Source organism: Oppia nitens, unplaced genomic scaffold, assembly GCF_028296485.1.
Source record: "Oppia nitens isolate AA-2021 unplaced genomic scaffold, nextdenovo-longstitch-racon4-pilon3 scaffold2_pilon_pilon_pilon, whole genome shotgun sequence".
NCBI lineage: Eukaryota > Metazoa > Arthropoda > Arachnida > Sarcoptiformes > Oppiidae > Oppia > Oppia nitens.
In genome coordinates this window covers 7899536-7913571 of record NW_026533210.1, presented here as the reverse complement: position 1 = coordinate 7913571, position 14036 = coordinate 7899536, and the positions used below count along the sequence as shown (strand labels likewise).

Genomic DNA, 14036 nt, shown 5'->3' with positions numbered 1-14036 from the left:
GATTCATTTCCTAAATGTTTGATAAATTGGCTAAAAACAAGTTATTAGACTAGAAATCCTCGCCAATAATTAATGGCTTTTATTTTTGTATCAAATTTTTTTTTGTCTGTGTGTTATTCGATATAATAAAACCAATTATTGGTATATATATATAAAATCGTTTAGACTTTATTTTTGTATTTAATAAAAATACTGAGACAGACATTATATTATAAGTATATATTACTGTGTATTATAGTTATAATTAATTAGTATAAATGTCTGATCCAAGAGATATACAAAAAATCAATTATTTTGTCTTTGTTTTACAGCAACGGCCGCCACAAGAGCTGATCCCTTACCACTTCCTTCATCGGCTAAAAAGAGTTCGACTTTTTTATCATCAATCGGAACCAATTCAGCGATAAAATCAGTGATCAAAGTATGAAGTTTTGGATGTTTTTTATAGAAAGAGCCGTCAATTGCCACTCTTATAAACGGCTTATCGATTCTGTCGACAACCGATACAATAACTGGTAATAATTTACAGTATAATTAAAACGATGAGATATTCACACAAAAAACAATTAAAATAAATGAAAATAATAGCAATCAATGATTACTACATACTGGCGGCAATTAATTGTGCGTTTCTGACAGCAATTAAAGAGCACAAGTATTTCACAATTTCAATGTCATCTTTGGTTATCTGAGCCGAGGTATAGCCTAATCGTTGAAGTAATTTAGTCACAAAGTCATCACTTTTGTCGTTCTCGACTAACGACGCGTCCGGAGCTTTGATTGAATCCTTTTGTTTGAGAGCATCGGTAATGAGTCCGCCGACAAACAGTTGGTTTTCGGCTAACGTTAATAGTGAACGACGTATAAGATCACCAAAAAAGAAACCTCCGACTAATTTCTCAAATCTATTATTTTATAATTAGTATAAAACAAATAATTTTATCTAAAAAATAGACGAACTCTAACCCATAAATATGTGGAGACATTGACTCTTCATCCAACTCCATATCCCATCGAGTTTTTACATAATCAATAGCGCCGTCATCTCCAAGAAAGCCACACTCAGTGTTAAGTATAATGCTTTCAACAGGTTTGCCAAATGTCTTAATTGGATCTATCTTTTCAATTTGTTTTACTTTTTCCAAATAACTAATATTCATACCGGAGCCCATTATAACACCAACGTATGTCTCAGGTTTCATATACATACCATACATGAGAGTAGCCGTCACGTCATTAGATATAGACATTACCTGCACATCCAAACTCTGGCGTTCAATGGCATCGCGTAATAATTGAACGGCACATTTGTCATCAGCAATAAAGTTGGTTTGAATACCTAAATGTTTTATCTTTGACTTATCCAAAGCTAACTGATCGAAACCAAACGAAAAGGTGAATCCAAGAGGTAGTCTTTTATCGCTTATGTCGGGATTTTTTTGCAACGAAATCGCCGATATTTTTAGCCAATTGATCAAAAAACTATATCAAATGGTAAGTTAATGAATTAAAAAAACTATATATAATAATGAAATACCTGTTCAGCACTTGTTCCCGATCTTTGATCAGCATTTAGTTCGTAGTATTGGACACGAAATTCTGGTTCTGTTCCCGGTTTTAGTCGACATAACATAATCCGCAAATTACTGTTCCCAATATCCATAGCCAATACATCGCCGATTTCTGTCCCGTCCGGGTATTCCGTTAGAAACGAGTTACACATATAAAGGCATGACTTTCGCAACGGATTGGCCTCTAATCCGTGTCTTATCTCTTCACTCATGGAATCAATAATTTTCTTGAGTTTAGAAAACGTTAAAATATATTCTTTAAGTATTTCAAGAATCTATTATTTAAAAAATAATTTAAATTAATAATATATATTTTTAAATAATATTAATAATCTATTAATTTTATAATTTGTTTTAAATATTAGTTAATGAAAAAATTAAATAAAAAAATATACATTCACTTTGATTTTAGAGTAAGCAATACTATAAAAACTAAATCCAATACTACAGTATCATACTGTATATAATTTATATAATACTCGTAAATTATTATTAGTAAATTCTGTAAATATACAGAATATACAGTACATTATTATATTTATTATATTATACTTCATGAAAAATACAAATATTTTTCGTGTACTTAACAAAAAAAACAATAACAGCAACAATACTGTATGTGTAATATTAACTTTTATTTTGGCAAACAAACAACAATAAGATTTACTATTAAAAATAATGATAATTTATGTGTATCTTATAGTAGAAGAAAATGATTTCTTTGAAAATTGACTTTAAAAAATAAAATTACATTTGAAATAAAATATAAATATAATATATTATAATTAAATTACAATCCTTTATATAGTGACTAACAATTATTCTGATTTAATTTATGTAAATTACCTGGATTAAAAATTATATATCTAAAACTATTATATATAAATTTTTAATTATTATATTTATTTATATTGTCTAATTTTATTGAAAAAATAAGTTCAAAACTACGTTAGAATTATATTTTTTGACAAATTAAAGATATTATTATAAAGAATATTTCAATGTTAAGATTAAAATTAATCAATAAATGAAATAATCAATAAAAAATATTTTTAATTTTAGTTCAAATAATTTGCAAAAAATATTATCAATACTAATATTTATTTTAATAAAAAACAAATAATATTAATTCTATATTCTTTTATAAATTTATTGTATACTAATTGTTAGCCATAGTTGAGTACTGCATAAACTTTTGTTAAGTCTATTCAAACAAAAATCTAGTGTTCAACCAGTTTTTTATTATTTAGTTTCTAGTGTATAATATATATATAATTTACTACTGTAAGTTAATATCATATAAAATATTATTAAAAACCATTTTTCATAATTTGATATCTATTAGTCCTCGAAATACACAATAAATAACAAACAAATAAAGACATTAAACTAATGGTGTAATCGCATGTGTGAACTGTTGTAAGAGAGAGAGAGAGAGAGAGAGAGAGAGAGAGAGAGAGAGAGTCAAAAAATCAGTCATTTGTTGTCATATTATCAATTCTCAGTGGGTTTTGTTGGATGACTTTTGTTTACAGGTAAGTCATATATGAAAATCATAATTTTTAAACAGTATTATCAGTAATTTTAAAACACAATTATATATATAAAGAAGTGTTTCATTAATTATGTCCGAGCGGTTTTCTAAATAACTTTTGATCTGGTAGAGATAAATTATTTCTGTAAAAAGTTTATAATTTAGTTATTTACGCGTGATAATAACCACTTTTCATTTTTAAATTTAAATCATGTGATCATATTTTTAACGGGATGTTTGCAAACCACTATGTCAAAACCTAACCTATAAATAATATGATAACAATTTTATAGCAAATTTGTAAAGCTTAAGTTGATAATTTATGGCAAGAAATTTTTTTTGAAATTGGTCGAAGAATAAATTTTCTATGGCTTTTCGAACTTGTGGAAAAACACATTATATAAAATAATCGAAATTAAAATGACGTTATTTATGGATAGTAGACACTTATTAGATAAAGATTTTAATACTATTACTTTTTCTAAAAACAAAATTTTTTTATGTCGAATATTTTTTTAGATAATCAAATTTAAATAAAAATTACATTATCGTATTACAATGTTGCGTTTTTTAGAGTAATTTAATTATCTGAACAAATATTTGACATAAAAAAATTTTGTTTTTATAAAAAATAATAGTATTAAAATCTTTATCTAATAAGTGTCTACTATCCATAAATAACGTCATTTTAATTTCGATTATTTTATATAATGTGTTTTTCCACAAGTTCGAAAAGCCATAGAAAATTTATTCTTCGACCAATTTCAAAAAAAATTTCTTCCCATAAATTATCAACTTAAGCTTTACAAATTTGCTATAAAATTTTTATCCTATCATTTATAGGTTAGGTTTTGACATAGTGGTTTGCAGACATCCCGTTAAAAATGTGATCACGTGATTTAAATTTAAAAATGAAAAGTGGTTATTATCACGCGTAAATAACTTAATTATAAACTTTTTACAGAAATAATTTAACTCTATCAGATCAAAAGTTATTTAGAAAACCGCTCGGACATAATTAATGAAACACTTCTTTATATATATATATATATATATCATAGCATTATACCGGTACAGTACATACCTTTTGTTTTTTTCTGGTATCGACAACATTGAGCACTGGGTTATGATATGGAGAGTTGGCCAGTAATACTGTTTCAGTAGTCGATGAGTCCATAGTTTATAATTATTTGAAAAAGTGTTTGCCTTTTATTAATATAATCAACAAATTATTATATTAAAAAACTTTTGATATTATAAAAAATTTATTTTTTTAAAATATTTTGTGTCGATAGCAGGCGCTCGACACTACAATTCTATCGCAAGCGTGGATATAACAACTACTCTACCGGTTCCGCACCAGTAGTAGTCTCTTAGCTCTCACACCGACATGTCGTATATATTTTAATTACTAAATAAAACCGTTTTTTATATAACGCGTGTATTTACGTTAATTACTTTTACCGCCGATTTCCCGATTATTGAGTTGGTCACCGCTCGCAATGCGATAACCGACTCAATTGGCGCAGTCGCCGAGATCGAATTTACGCTAAAAATCACCGATTTTTATACCCCATTTTTAACCGTTTTTACGACTAGCCGTTTGAATGCTAAATTCAACGGTTTTTTTGGACGCCATTTATTTTAACGATTTTTATTAACCGACTTTTGCGACGACATTAAGAGCTTATTAAGAAGCGAAAAGACCGAAGAAGGTAACGATGTCTCTCCGATCGGGTAATACTTACAGGGGAACCCTGCCGCCAACCGAAGTTATTACCGAAAATATTTCCGCCGAAGATAACTCCGAAGACATGACGAAATTTGCCGACGAATTGGATAGTCTAACTCAAGGAATCACCGCCGAAACTAACTTCGAAGAGTTAGCCGAACGTATGGCCACGTTGGCCACCGCTGCCCGCGCCGCTGCGGCAGCCCGCGAACAGACTATCCAAGCCGAATCCGCCGCCCGACCGATGACAAATGCGAATGCAATGAGACGATTAGACTTCGTAGATACCCGAAATGCGAGACCACTACCGACGGCAGCACCCGCCAAGACATCATCGAAGATGTGCGATTCGTTTAGTGGTGACAAATCGATAGTTCCGATAGACGAATGGATCATAGGATTTGGATCCTTAGTATACGATTTTACCGATAATGAGAAGCTAACGTCGATGGCCAAGCATCTGACCGGCGAAGCCTTCAGCTGGTACTGCCGAGAGGTAGCCAGTAAGCGACCGAATATCACGTGGGATACGTGTAGATCGAAAATAATCGCCCGTTTCGGCCGTGTGGTAGGCCACGGGATAGTAGAGGCGTCCGAGCGACGACTAAGAGGAAGCGAATCCGTATTGTCTTATTATAATGACATGCGCCGGCTTTTGGATGAAACAGACGTCGGAGACAAAGATAAGGTCGGCCTACTTACCAAAGGTATGCCCGACTGGTATAAACCTCATCTGGCCGCCCAGTACCCGAAGACTCCTGAAGATTGGTTCCGTATAGCCGTAGCAATAGAAGAAACCCGAAAAAGACAGCGATATCCCGGAGTTAATACGATGGAAGACACCGAAGATAAGACGAAACACGAAAAGAAATACGATTGGAAAAAGAAGCGAAATAACGACAAACCTACCGTTCCTTGCCCTCGCTGTAAGCGATATGGTGCCACTGAATACCATTGGATGCGTCTCTGCCACCGCCCGGACACTAGATTACAGCCAGCTCCGCGACCGGCCGCTGGTAATGACTCGACAGCCGCTGTCAACGCGATAGTTATTAATGACGACCGCCATTACGGCGTGAAGATAAACGACAAACCCGTAAATGCATTCATGGATCATGGATCCGAATTAACGATATTATCAAAAGAAATCGCCGATGATTTGAGATTACGACCCGCTGGACGAGGTATCAGAGTAAAGACCGTGGCCGGATTCAAGACCACTCTCGGAGAAGTCCGAGTCGACATCAAACTGGACCGACAGACCGCCAGAGTATCGATGCACGTAATGGACGATATATCGTATGATGTCATCGTTGGCATCGACATAGCGTATATGGAGACGAAAGTGCGACTAAAAGATCAACAAAACGTTAAAAGCTATTCAATTAAAGTCGCAAATTTACCGACAATTGGTTTAATCACAGTAGTTGATCCCGCGTTAGCAACCGAATCAGTACTTCCTAAGCCCGATGCTAATCCGATAGCTCAACAACCGAAACATATGCCAATCGAAAAGATGACGATAAAAGAGACCGACGATCAGATAGTAAAGAAACTCATCCGACCGTCGCTTACTCAGTTGACAACTCACGACAATCACCGAAATCTCATTTACGACAAACAGCACGAAATCAAAGCGTATAAAATCCGAAAACCAAAGATAATCGATGGACTCATACACGTAGCCTATCGTGGCGTCACTAAATTAGTTGTACCGCCATCGATGGTCGCAAACGTAATAAAAGAGTTCCACAACGACACCAAACATCACGATTTTAATCATACATTTCGATTGGTTTCATCGAAACATTGGTGGCCAACGCTGAGAACCGATATCTCCAACTTTATTAAGAGATGCCACCGATACCGACAAAACGTTACTAAACGATATCGTAAACCGCCTATCATACGCAATGTCAGACACGACGATAAGCATCGCTCATCTGATTTACGTATCGGTGATGTCGTTAAGTATCGCATACCAGACCGTCACTCTCCGCGAAACAATAAGTACATACACGGTCTGTACCGTATAGTTGATCAGATCGGTCCCGAAACTTTTCGTATAAAACAATTCAACGTAAGAGATGCTAATGTCATGAAAACGTTTGTTTCTCATTCATCGCATCTCTTACGCTATCATCGCTATCACAACTCGCTGATCACCGAAAACATATCCAACGCTAACGATCCTGACATCGATTACTGCCCGCCGAAACACAAGCATCGCATTGGCCATCCGTTCCGACCTATGGCCGGAATCTCGCGGCCGGGGAGTGTGTCGATAGCAGGCGCTCGACACTACAATTCTATCGCAAGCGTGGATATAACAACTACTCTACCGGTTCCGCACCAGTAGTAGTCTCTTAGCTCTCACACCGACATGTCGTATATATTTTAATTACTAAATAAAACCGTTTTTTATATAACGCGTGTATTTACGTTAATTACTTTTACCGCCGATTTCCCGATTATTGAGTTGGTCACCGCTCGCAATGCGATAACCGACTCAATTTAATTACAAAATCTTTTAACAGAATTAAATCATTTTTTGTATTACAGTATTTATATCAATATTTACTAATATTACGTGTTTTTAATTTTATCAACAATTCATATATTTATTAACATTGCGTGTTTTAAGTTTATCAAATAATTTTTCAATTTTACTATTGATAAAAATATAATTGATAATAAAAATTTCAATATAAATTAGCTGTACAATAATAATCTTTATTGATCATAACACGTTGATACAATTAATATTTACATATATGATACAAATTTTATTTTATATAATAAACATAATAAATGTTATAATGTTAATGTTAAAATGTTATACAATAAAATCAAAAAAATAAAACTATCTTTAAAAACATCTAATAATTACAACAATATTGCATAATATGAAACTTGAATTATCTTTTAATTATATTTTGTAAAATATATTTATTGGATAATATTTTTTACTCTTATCTAAAAAATTATTACAGTATTTCATATTTCTATTAAATAAACGTATAATACATATTATTATTTGATATCCTAATATAGCAGTACGAGTTATTTTAAATATGAAATTAACAAAAATAAATAGTTAATTACAAAATTTTATATTACAGTATAAATATAATTAATTCTAAATTATTTTTTCTTTGCTTTGAATGTAGTTTATTATGAATTAAAGTAATATAAATTATTGAATTAATACAATGTTTGACATTTATAATACACTTGACAATAATGACAATTAATTTATTTATAATAATAATAATAATACTATAGTTTATATAGACTAATATACAATATTTAATAAGATTAAATATTATATTTATTTAGTATTATATAACTTATAAAACGATTGTAATATATATATAAATAAAACACAGAATTTTAGTATTTGAAGTTTATTGTATTATTTAAAACTTAATTATATATAATATTTATTAATTAAAAAATATAAATTAATTATAATCACAGATAAATAGTAAACTCATTAAAAATTAATACATTCAATAATGAATAGTTTATTAAATTAATAAAATGTAAATTATAACGTTATGTTTGATATAAATTTGTCATTAATTGATTTTAATATAAGGACAGCAAATATTCTGTACATAATTAAAAGTTTGTAAATCATTGACATTTTATTTTATTTATATTTAGTAAATATGCTATAATTTTACTTACAGTTATGATCTAATATTTTATAATATTGTTATACAAAAGAATTTTTAACCAAAAATATTATTATTAATTTATTATACAATAAGTTATATTATATTTGTTAATATATGTTTGTATTAAACATAATAAACTAAATTTTATTATTAAACATATACTTTAATTTATAACTTAATTATTAAATCTAGATTTTTGTTGAATAAAATTCTATAAATATATAATATATTTTTAGTAATATCTGTATACATAATAAATTGCAGACTCTATTACTGTATATACAATATATACTGTATAGATATATAATTCAATATTTAATTATCATAAAATCTATTTAGCTAACAAAAATAAATAAAAAATTGAACATAAAAATATATAAATCAAACATAAAAATTTAATTAAAATACTTATTATTATAATATTATTTTAGATAAGTGACATTTTAAAAAAAATTAAAAATATATAATTATAATGTATTCACTTTTAAATTAATCCATTATTTGATTTTAAAAATGTTAGATATTAAATATTTCTAAAAACATTTTTAAATAATTTTAAGCTTTATTTGTTGCTAAATATAATGATGATTTTATTTTTAAAAATATTACGATAAAAAACAATAATGAAAATTACTTTAATTATATTAAATTATTTTTACCATATTTATTTTCAAACATTAATTATTTAAGTATTAGTTTTATAACTTATCATATAATAATAACATATGATTATACATATTACTATAAAAATCATATTATAATCTAATCTAAATGTTAATAAGACTATCAAGGTTTTAATAAAAAATTTTTATAGTTATTATCATTTATTAAAAATATGATTTTAATAAAATTAAAATGAGAATATAGAGACCAATAAATATTATTGGGAAGAAAATACAGTATATAATGCCATAAATGTCATTATTTTTATATTATAATAAAAATATTGTCATATTTTTTGGTGGGAAAGGGAGGGGCAGACAACCTATAGGATTACAATATAAAAAACATTTGTTTGTTTTTTCTCTTAAATATTTTGAACCACATTATCACCAGTCGATTGATTGCTATTTTCATTGTTATTATCATTACTGCTATTATTACTATAGTTGTCGTCGTCATTGTCGGCCTCGACAACAGTATTGTGTCTCGACTTGATATATACCGATCCGTTAAGTGTGGTCTCATCAATGGTGGCCCGTATGGTGCCGTGTCTGGCCCGACCCCATGACTGAGGTTTGGCCGAAATAAACAAACAGAAACTAATGGCACCGACCAAATAGATTCCGGCCGCCAAATAAAACAGAATATTCCATTGGCTCATCGGGTTAGACGACTGTCCAAAATAAATAAATAAATAATCAAATTTATTAATATATTTAATAGTAATATAAAATAATTTTATGTTTTATATAAATTACGAAATTGTTTTATTTACTGTATATAATAATAATTTTATTCAATATTTTTAAAAAAAATTATAGTATAGTACTGTATAGTATGTGTGTGTGTGCCGACAATATTTATTAAGAGATGAGACATAATAAAAAAAGCATTGACTAAACAATAATAAAAAAAAATTAAATTACTTTCAACGATCAACATAATGGATAAATATAACATCAATTTTTATTTTTTGTTGTTTTAAAAATATAAATGTATAAATTTTTAGTTCATAATATAATACTGTACTCTATATGAAGCAATAATTTTTGTAGATTTATTGTTGAAATATTATACATTAAATAAATCCTTAAATAATAGATCATTAAATGTTAGTCATATGTGTTTAAAATTTGTATTATTTTTTGTGATATAGTTTTTCATTTAATAGACCAGTTTATGCGACATTTATATTTTTTTATTGCTAGGTATTATACTCTAACTATTTTTTAGTTATTTTAATATTATCTCTTAAAATAAACCAACAAAATCTACTATTTTTTCGTTATTTATTAAACTATATTATATAAGTTTAAATTTCATTGAACTTTAGACAAATTTTAAATTTAAACTAAATAATTAAATATTAAAAAATATATATATATAGTCATTAGTTTATATGTAAACAAAATATATTTTTATAATTGTAATATAAGTGATATAATGTAATAAAAAACATTATTTTTTGTAAGTGATAAGTTTATAAAGTATTATGTCGATAAATAGTACTTTAATTGAAATTTTGATTAAAATAAATTTAATATATTTTCATCTCAACGTCATATGTAAAATAATGAATAATCAATTGTCAAATAAATTATCTTTAATATATTTTTCACATATATTATATATATAACTTATATAACTGTGGGGCAATTTTGATAAATTACTATTCAGTTTATTCTATATATTATTATTATATAATTATATTTCAATATTACAAAAATATGTTGCAAACAATGTATCTATAGTATAATATTTATATGCCTGTAATATACATTATATAAATTACATTATTTAGAAAATTATAAATTATGAAAACATCATATAGTTATTCTGATGGCATAAAATATTTGCTCTAATTATAGACGAAAATCAGTAAAATATGTAAATTTTTTATTATTGATAAACTTATAGAGAAATGTTATATAGAGTATATATATATATATATATATATATATATATATATATATATATATATATATTATAAATATATATCAGTATTTATATGGTTTTATAAATGACATTAGATTTAAGGCAAATGTTCATAATTTGAAAGCATAGCTAATATTTCAAACACTTATTTTGAATACCAAATACATAAAAGATATTATGATTACGTGAATTTGATTTTATTTTTATCAATTTATATATATATACACTATATATTGTATAAACAGTATATAAAAAAACTAAAAACACCTATTATGTTTGTAATATATATATATATATATATTCTAGAAAATAAAAACTAACAAAAAGCTCTCATTGTTTGTAACAAATTGATTGGAAATAATCTGCAAAACTATTTGTTCACAAAATATACAAAAACACTGCATTTTACTATTTAAACTCCTACTTGTTTTCTGTAAAAATCAATCCCTGGAAACAATTTTTTTGTTGTTGAAAAATACAAAAATATATATTTTGAGACATAAATTATATCACACAAACACATACACATATGTAATGTATGTATAATAAAATACTAAAAATAATTTTTTAGGAATTGCCTGAATTGTTTACATAAAACTATCTTAATATACAATATAAATTGTATTAAAAATTTATAAATTATAGCAATCAATTAATTTAAATAATAGTTAAAAATATTAATGAATTTCTTACAGTATTGCCGTCGAGTACGAGTCCGACCACTAATGGGGCCAAAAATCCCGGAAAACTGGCAAACGAATTGGTGAGACCGTAGAGAGAGCCGGAGTAATCGGGCGCCACATCGACAACAATCGGTGAATCGCCGCCAGCCATAAGTCCCAACACTATCATACCAAATATGAGAAGCGTAATGACGGCGCCCTGATTGCAGCCAACGGCCGGTATGACTGCCATTAAAACCGCTGCTCCACTCAGACCCAGTGTTTCAAACAGTTTCCGCGAAACCGTACGATTCATTAGACGTCTTCTTTCGATAAGATCCGATATGTAACCGAAAAACATTAGTGAAACGCTTAAAGCTATGTATATACAGGCGTTGACCACACCATTCTATGGGAGGGAAAGATTGGGTCATTAAAGTTATTAAAAAAATAATAAATCAATCAATTCAGTTATGAATGGTCTTACCAGATCCATGGACAGGTGTAGTACCGATTCCAGATAAGCAGGCAGTTTGGACATTAGAAACAGATTGCCCCAGGCAGCACAAAATTTGGTTATAAGTATGATCCAAACTTGTCGGGACTTGAGTATGGATCCCCAGGGAACATAGGAACGACCCCTTTTGCGTCGGGAACTGGCCGTCACGTGGGCCTGAATGTACATTAGCTCGTCGTCGCTGATTCTGGGATGTTCTTGAGGTGTGTTGTGTATAACGTAAAACCAGGGGAAAAAACAAACACAGCCTAAAATGCCCAACACGTAGAACACTGCCGGCCAGCCGTCGGCAAACACTTCCTGCTGTGAAAGGGCTGCCGACAGTGGACTTGTAATAACTGCACCGATATTGCCGCCGACCTGTATCAGTGCCAGTGTTAGTCCTCTTTCTTGCAATGGTATCCAATAGGCAAGCATTGTGTATAACGATGGTGTGAGCACTCCCTACCAAATAAATGATTATTATTATTGATTACAAAATATTAATATATAATTTTTAAATACCTGAGCCAAACCGGTAGCTATTCGGACTACAATAACTGAATAGACTGACCAATTGGCGCAAACAGGAATTATCAATGTCAGTATACCGGAACTCAATAGTGAGGCGCCCACCAGTAAACGAGCACCCATCCAATCGGCTAACTGTCCGCCAAAACAATTAGTCACAATATAGCCGTAATAATAAGCGCCCAAAACGACACCTTGAATTGATTCCGACCATTCAAAGTCACCCTCAATTTCCTATCATTTTTTAAACATTGATTAGTAATTATAAATGTTTATATATATATAATATACATTAATATATTATACTTCTTTTGAATTAGTTTGACTACCACTACCGTCACCAACAGGACAGGTATCATAATCATGAGTGCCATCGTTTCGTTTAACCATTGCAACAATAGTTAGATTTAAATTGGTTCGCATTGTATATGACAAACCATTGGCTATAACACTTAACAATACGATTAAGTATCGCACGGGTATACATCCTATAATCAAATTAAATTAAAAATAAAGTCAATAATTGATAATCTCTTAAATTTGTGAAAAAAACATTATATATATAATTTTGTCTATTGACTAAAATACATGATTTAATTTTTTTAAAACAAAACAAAAATACGATATAATTAATGATATAATGAATTGTTATGACAACAAATACCTAATCCGTGTTTAGAGGAGTTGTTAACAGATTTTTTGCCAGAAACTAATGAGTCGTTCCTTAGTTTTGACATTTTTCTCTCTTTCTCTCTAAAGCTCTAAATTTATTGATAATAATTATTAGTTTTAAGTTTTATATTTAAAAAAATAAAATAAATTTGTTTACCAAAAAATAAATAAATAAAATAACTTAGTTTTGAATATGACTTATTTCTTTTTTCATAAAATATATTTATAACAAACAAACAAATTATTATTATATTTTAATTTAAAAAAATAGCATGAAGTGTATACTACTGTAAATTATTATTATTATTAAAAATACGATATATCTATGAAAAAATCGGGTTTTTATGGTATAACTCGTGAAATTAATATAAGTTGTAATTATTAATATAATATAAAAAATAAGTTTAGAAAATTTCCAATTTTTGATTGAGTTTTTATTTTATTTTTTTTAATTATATAGTATATACAATCAGAGATAAATATATACATTAATTGCCTTTCTTTATGATGTTTTCAAAACTATTTAATATAAAATTAAAAAATTTATAAATATAAAC

The 14036-nt window shown here is 28.5% G+C and overlaps 2 protein-coding genes across 2 annotated transcripts; both read right to left on the bottom strand.

Annotated features, from left to right (window-relative positions):
* Window positions 1-285: 285 nt before the first annotated feature.
* On the bottom strand, window positions 286-4282 carry LOC128955993 (hexokinase-2-like). The gene is made up of 5 exons (XM_054301674.1): window positions 4190-4282; window positions 1538-1846; window positions 967-1373; window positions 610-905; window positions 286-512 (listed from the first exon to the last, which is right to left on the bottom strand). The coding sequence occupies exons 1-5, from the start codon at window positions 4280-4282 to the stop codon at window positions 286-288; spliced, it is 1332 nt and encodes a 443-aa protein (XP_054157649.1).
* A 5203-nt stretch (window positions 4283-9485) lies between these two features.
* On the bottom strand, window positions 9486-13561 carry LOC128954925 (sialin-like). Its single transcript, XM_054300542.1, has 6 exons — window positions 13472-13561; window positions 13114-13295; window positions 12802-13041; window positions 12268-12741; window positions 11812-12189; window positions 9486-9856 (listed from the first exon to the last, which is right to left on the bottom strand). The coding sequence occupies exons 1-6, from the start codon at window positions 13542-13544 to the stop codon at window positions 9548-9550; spliced, it is 1656 nt and encodes a 551-aa protein (XP_054156517.1). The 5' UTR covers window positions 13545-13561; the 3' UTR covers window positions 9486-9547.
* Between the last annotated feature and the right edge of the window lie 475 nt (window positions 13562-14036).